At 49.8% G+C, this 7,083-nt stretch overlaps 1 protein-coding gene across 1 annotated transcript; it reads left to right on the top strand.

Annotated features, from left to right (window-relative positions):
* Window positions 1-1,106: 1,106 nt before the first annotated feature.
* On the top strand, window positions 1,107-6,660 carry LOC119392803 (sodium-dependent proline transporter). The gene is made up of 4 exons (XM_037659753.2): window positions 1,107-1,419; window positions 2,401-2,889; window positions 4,626-5,150; window positions 6,014-6,660. Exons 1-4 carry the CDS (start codon window positions 1,123-1,125, stop codon window positions 6,581-6,583), a joined length of 1,881 nt encoding a protein of 626 aa, XP_037515681.2. The 5' UTR covers window positions 1,107-1,122; the 3' UTR covers window positions 6,584-6,660.
* Window positions 6,661-7,083: the final 423 nt, after the last annotated feature.

A 7,083-nucleotide genomic window follows, 5' to 3' on the forward strand; every position in this document is an offset into this window, starting at 1 on the left:
TGGGCTGCTGGCTTTTAACCACCAAGTCGTTGTGATATTCACATGCTGTGACGCCCGATGGCAATGTACGCTTGTACCACGAAATATTACTGCGATATTACTTCTCGCACTGTGGCACCTGTATACAGTACGCGTATGTTTGTGAAGCATGAAAGTTACTTTCAGCGCAGTCCCAAGCAGGGGCGTGGCTGTATGGTAGAACACCTGCTTGTCACGTAGACAGCCTGGATTCGATTCTCACTCGGACCCAACATTTTTATTATTTAGTTATTTGCAGCTTTCTCGATTTTTCGGTCACAGACAACATGATGATTTTTCGCTCACAACCAACGACGCCGACACGGACGCCGACACTGACACCGGAATTGCTGCGAAACAAGCTCTTTAAAGCTATCGCGTTAACAATGTCTCTGCCTTTTCACTCACCTCACAAGAACCTCAAAAATATCTACCTTGTACATTTCGACATGTTAGTTACAGGAATAGCAGGATCAGGACAAACTATGGTTCGCAAGCGCTGCTACCAGATAAGGACACTCTTCAACAACAACAAATGTGTAGAAGATATAATATCAAACCACAAATCAGGAAAAATAATAAAGCGAAGTCAACTACTTCTTTCATAGTTCTTTTGTTTTGCTTTTTATTTGTGCTTAATGATTTGCGTTTACGACAATGATACGCTTGCAATTTGATATTTTCCTGCAAAATGTTATTTTATCTTTGTATAAGTATTTAATGTTGTACGTGCGCTTTTACTTTTCTGTATGTTTTCTTATGTAAGTTTTTAATCGCTTCCGTTTATGTTGCCAGTGCTTGCGTGCAAATTGCTGTTGTTACAGGTGGTGCGACCTGGTCAGGCGTTAATGCCTTTTGTCCTCACTTTCCTAAGTGTAATTTTCTAAACTTTTATAAAAATCAATTCAATTCAATCATCGTCATCACGTGGCCATCTTCTCATATCATCATCACCGCAAGCGCGCGCGTCACGCTCCTTGGCACGCACCATAGCACAAGCTGTCAGACCACGCCCTCGATTACGATTTTTCGTAAAGCCCAGCGTCGTCTCCTGGTCTCGGCGTTATCGATCAGACGATGCCGTCTCCCGCTCCTGACCAAAAGATGAACCCTCGTTCGCCACCGCCGGCAGCCGCCATCAGGAACGCGCGCGTGGCCGTCAGAGAGAAGTGGTCCAACCACATGGAGTTCCTGTGCTCCTGCATCGGGAACTCTGTGGGTCTTGGCAACCTGTGGCGGTTCCCTTACGTGGCGTACAAGAACGGCGGCGCGGCTTTCCTCGTGCCTTACATCATCATCAACATGCTCGTCGGGAGGCCCATCTACTACCTCGAACTGCTGCTCGGACAGTTCAGCAGCTCGGGCCCGCTAGGCGCTTTCCGGCTGTCGCCCATGTTCCAGGTGAGCCCTTGCGACTAACGGAATAACTGACGACACGATTTCGTCGACATGTGCAGGGAGGTGACAGACAGCGTAGATGCTACGTTTCCTCTTTAGGACGTCTTCAATGCATCTGACAATGTCTCATGCTTTAGTTTGCGCAGATTAGAGCTGCTACGGGAGAGAGGAGGAAGAATAGGAGGCGAGAATGAGGAGAGAAAATACGCTGTTTCTGCAGCCATAGTTGGGAGCACGTCCCTGCGACAACAAAAAGCGCCCGCAAAGCCACCTTTTTTTTTTTGAGATTAGACAGCGCACGAGGCGAACGCTGTTTTCTCTTTTTTACGATTTCTTTATTTCCCTCTTTGCGCTGAACATTCCTTATGTGGAACACAACCAAATAGCCCGACAGCATGTCTTGTGAAGTATTCTGTTTACCTGGGCTGTTTACCGATGTCATTATGCCTTTAGCTCGGAGATACACAATGCGTAATGGGGATTTACATATACAGCAAGAAGAAATCGAAAAGGAAAGACCTGTACAAAAGACAGTGCCTACAAAGACGCGCCGGAGCAATTATTCTTCAAAGGATAAGGCCTATGCCTGATATACAAACAACTCCCCGCATTGAAACGGAATGCCAAGATATTCACTCAATAAGGCCAGCAGAAGGCTCTCTGCAGAATTAGAGCTCAAAATGTCTAGCAAACAACATAAACAGGAGATGTTCAGAGCGCGGGTGGGAGAAAACAGAAAAATGATTAAATCGGCGTCGTTAGATGCACAGGTAGGATCGAGATTTTCGTAAATAAACATAAACAAAGAGTTATGCATAATGCTAGACTGAGATAGATGTAATAAAACCTAATTAGGCCACGAAATGACAATTTTTAACTTTACTCTTTCGTAAAAAGCCATGTCATTAACTATCATTATTGGGGGTACCTAAGTTAAGGTTGCCTGCGTGTACAGGTGTATTCAATACGTGTCTCGTGTTGCAGGGCAACGCATTCAGTATGATGTGGGGCGCCTTCATCACCACCATCTACTACCAAGTGGTGCTGACTTACGCCTTCCTCTACCTGTTCCACTCGTTCAAACGGCCTCTGCCTTGGTCAGACTGCTTCAAGTGGTGGGGCGCCACTCCAGAAGGCTGTTACCGAAGGAGCCCGGAACACGGCTCTGGACAGCGCCTGTGCGACAACGTCCGGCGCAACTTGGTCGCCGCTGGCCTCAACGACACCGGCGCCGAACACCTGGTGGCCGTGTCCTACATGAATCGCACGGTCCTGGTGTCTCAAAACGAGTACTCGGCCCGCTTCGCAGGTTGCCTCAACGCGAACGCGTCGTCGACCGAGGCGTTCTACAACGACTACGTGCTGAACGTGAGTCCGCGCATTGAAGATGCCGGAGAGCTGCAGTCGTCGTTGCTCATCTGCTATGGCCTCTGCTGGACGCTGATCTTTCTCGCCATCTTCAAGGGCATTCAGGTGCGGATTCGCTGGACAGCAAAATATACATATAGCATCAGTATACAAAGCCTCGAATGATGTTTCCAACAATGTTGCCGAATAAACTTCACTGACACTTGCTCTAGGCTCAAATCCCGGCCGCGGCGGCTGCATTTTCGATGGAGGCGAAAATGTTTGAGGCCCGTGTACTTAGATTTAGGTGCACGTTAAAGAACCCCAGGTGGTGGAAATTTCCGGAGCCCTCCACTACGGCGTCTCTCGTAATCATATCGTGGTTTTGGGACGTTAAATCTGAGATATTATTATTACTTGCTCTAGGCGCACTTTCGTGTGAGTGAGTTAACGTAGGAAAATTGCGGTGAGCCCAACATATTCCTGGGTCGATACGTGATATCGGTACCCTTAAGCAGCGCGAATGAGTGCTATAACGCACGATGTTGAGTCGAGAGAACGTCTGTGGAACGTCCTTTATTCCACATCAGCACAACGTCAAGCAAACTCGAGGTGACTCGTGTGCCCGCGTCATGAGCCGGGCTAGCCGCGCTCCTTGCTGGTGGTGATGATCGGAAATAGACGGCTTTGCTTTTACAACCTCGTCGGTCGGCATAATGCAGTCGAGTTTTGTTCGTATTTGATATCCCAGCAAAAGCTCTGCTGGTGAATTGCCCTCCTTCACTGGCGTGTGGCGATAACGGAACAGAAGTCTTGTTATTCGAGTTTGTTACGCAATTTCTTCGTTTTTCTTCAAGCCTTCTTTCAGCGTTCTTACGGCCCACTCCGCTAAACCGTTTGACTGTGGATGATAGGGCGCTGCAGTGTAGTCAAGTGCTGTACTTGGTTCCGAGCTAGGAAATTACGGAAGTGGAAACCCGTGAGCTAAGGTCCATTATCCGTCACAAGAGTACGAGGTAGACCGAACCTAGCAAGCATAGCCCTGAGAGCCTCCACTGTCCCTTCTGCTGTTGCCGATTTCATTGGAACTGCTTCTATCCACTTTGTTTCGGAATCAACGACCACCAACATAGGCGTGCGCAGAGGGGAGGGAAAGGGGGCGGCCGCTCCCCCTAGTCACCTAAGAAGAGGGGGGCGCAGAGTCTACCCCATTCATTGATTTAATAGGGAGGGGGGCGCCGCGATGAACCTTCGCCCCCCTGATGGGAGACCCTGCGCACGCCTATGACCACCAATATCATGTGCCCTTCTACAGGACTGCTATAACGCACGACATTTAGTTAACAGAACATCTGTGGAACGTCCTTTGTTCGACATCAGCACAACATCAAGCAAACCCGAGTTCATTTGTGTGCCCGCGTCACGAGCCGGGCGAGCCGCGCTCCTTGTTGGTGATGAATGATCGGTAATGTCAAATGCCACACTGAGCAGGCATGTGTACTTGCTCATTAGGGACGCCAGAGTGAAAAGCCGCAAATCATTTTTGACCACTGTAAATCCAAGCACGCGATCGCTTTTGCACTGCATCCCGTCTAAGTGGAATCGAATCTGCGTCGTCAACATCAGTTTTCTATTACCAAACAAGCAGTTGTCCAGATTAGGTAATGTGCTCTGATTCACTGTACAGGGGCGATGGAAAGAAACGAGAACAGCGCGGCGCTATTAGTGCTCCGCTGTTCGCAGGTGCATCCGTTGCGCTCTTACCTTGGTCGCAATGAAAATACACTAGAGTCGTCGTTGAATGTATCTTGGATGACTCTAGAGTCATTTTATTACGAGCCTATTTACATTCAAACACCCAGGTATCCGGAAAGGTGGCGTTGATCACTGCCACTGCCCCCTACTTCATGCTGGGTGTGATGCTCTTGCGGGGCATAACCCTGCCTGGCGCCAGCATCGGCCTGCGGTACCTGCTGCTTCCTCGCTGGGAGGCATTGTTCGACGGCCGGGTGTGGGCAGCAGCCACGGAGCAGGTCTTCTACTCTCTCAGCATCGGCACAGGCGGCCTGGTGCTGTACGGCAGCTTCCAAGAGTTCCGCGCCGACATGCACGGCAGCGTGCGCATCATCTGCATAATGGACTTTATGACGAGCGCCTTCGCCTCGCTCGTCATCTTCTCCGTGCTGGGAAACTTGGCGCGCACGCTGGACGTACCTATCGAAGAGGTGGTCAGCGCGGGGCCCGGCCTGGCCTTCATCACTTACCCGGAGGCACTGGCCCTGCTGACGTTTCCCAACCTGTGGTCGGTGCTCTTTTTCACCATGCTGTTCATGCTGGGCATCGACTCGCAGATGGCCAACTGCGAGTTCGTCATCAAGTCCGTCCAGGTACAGGTCACCCATTACAGTGACAAGCGGGTCCTCGATTCGAATCACTTTCTGAAACTTGCAAGTACTTTCTTCCGCATTCTTCTTTGCCCGTGTTTTTTAGTTCTGTTAAAAAAACCTGGAAGACGAACGTAAACTAACTAGCCCGATTTGGTTCTCTACTTCAATGTGTAGGAAAGTCGCCTCAATCGAAACGTTGTAAACCGCGGATAACAGGTGGTGGTACACACTGCACAGTTACTCGGAAACTTACAGGAGTCGCGTTGGAAAATCAAGGGTGGAAACATGTGAGGTTGCTGACTTGTGCGGATGTTGGCGTATATCGCTGTGTGTATTCTTTACTTACAACACTGTGCTTCGGCACTTAGTAGCATGTACTGAGTATGGCATACACGTCGACCCTAGCTCGCGCAGTGCAGCACAAAAAGAGCCCAAGTCATCATATGAATAAATTTAGTCTTCATTATACTATAAATTCATAGAGAGGACTTCCCTAGGACAGCAGAAAGGTGGGAAAGATCGGCCTGAACAAAACTTTCTGGTTTTCTAAGCAAGCTCCTGTATACCAGTGATCCAGTTCTGTTCTATACTCCGCATCAAAGGACACGTGCTACCTCAAATAACAAAAATTGACTCTTCTCGCTGCAAGAGAGGATCTGAGCGCAGGTCTCGAATCTTAACAAGATTCCGTAACGCGATTGTTGCTAAGCCACTCAGCGCAGCGACCGAACAAGTGCTCACACAATTGACCCACTTACTCTACCTTACAGACCGTGAAACGTCCATCGACAAGCATTTTCTTCAATAAATTACTGCATCACTGGTATGTAACAACGATTACCTTTCATCGCTTTGCCGCCCAGGACCTCTTTCCGCCGCTCGAGGGGCGCCGCGAGGTCGCCACCTTTTTGTACTGCGTCGCCTGCTTCCTTATCGGCCTGCCCCTAACCACTCGCGCGGGCCTCTACATTCTCACCATCCTTGACAACTACCTGGGCGCGCTTATTCGTGCTCTTCACCTGCTTCGGCGAGACTCTCATCGTCGGCTGGGCGTACGGCATGGACCGCTTCTGCTTCGACGTCGCCTTCATGACGGGCCGGTGTCCGAGCTACTACTTCCTGTCAGCCATCAAGTACGTGTCGCCCGTGGTGCTGGGCACCTTCCTCGTCTACACGCTGGTCACGCTGCCCAGAAGCACCGTCGGCGATTACGTGCTTCCCATCTGGGCCGATGGCTACGGCTGGGTCCTGGCTCTTGTCGGCATGGCGGCAGGTGGTCATCATCGCCGTGGCCAGGGTTGTCCAGTGTGGCAATGACTGGTGGAGGGCCCTGTCTCCCGACTCCGACTGGGGCCCTTACGAAACCAAGTACCGGGCGCGCTACTTCGTCCAGCTGGAGGAGTCGGGGATCGCCGAACTCTACTACCCGATAGACAAAGACACACGCTCCGCTGGCGGAGCTTTCCGATCTCCCATGGGACGAAACCCAGCAATAAACTGATGCATACAACAAAACTGCGAACGAAACTAGTTGTAATCCTTTGACATAACATTTACGGGACCAACTTGCTAAAAAAAAGTTTTTTATTTAGCCTGGAAATATAACCTCGGATGGAAAGCTTGCACTCGTTGTAGTGCTTGCGGTTTATACAGTTATCCATCGAATTAAAAGCGTCATGCATAAACAGAACAGAAGTGACCATTTACCATGAGGCCCATGCCTCGTAAAACTTCTGTTGCCGGGTGCACATGTTTGCGCTATTTCACAGCAGGGCGTGGCAGCGATAGGCGACAAACGACGTTGTGACAATGAGGGAATAACGAAAAGCATATTAAAGAACGGTGACGGTGTTTACTTCGACGCATGTTTTGGCAGAAACACCACTTGTTTATTGCGGAGGTATATACAGGGTGTGCCAGCTATCTTTAGTCA

The sequence above is a fragment of the Rhipicephalus sanguineus genome, chromosome 5 (genome assembly GCF_013339695.2).
Source record: "Rhipicephalus sanguineus isolate Rsan-2018 chromosome 5, BIME_Rsan_1.4, whole genome shotgun sequence".
Lineage (NCBI taxonomy): Eukaryota > Metazoa > Arthropoda > Arachnida > Ixodida > Ixodidae > Rhipicephalus > Rhipicephalus sanguineus.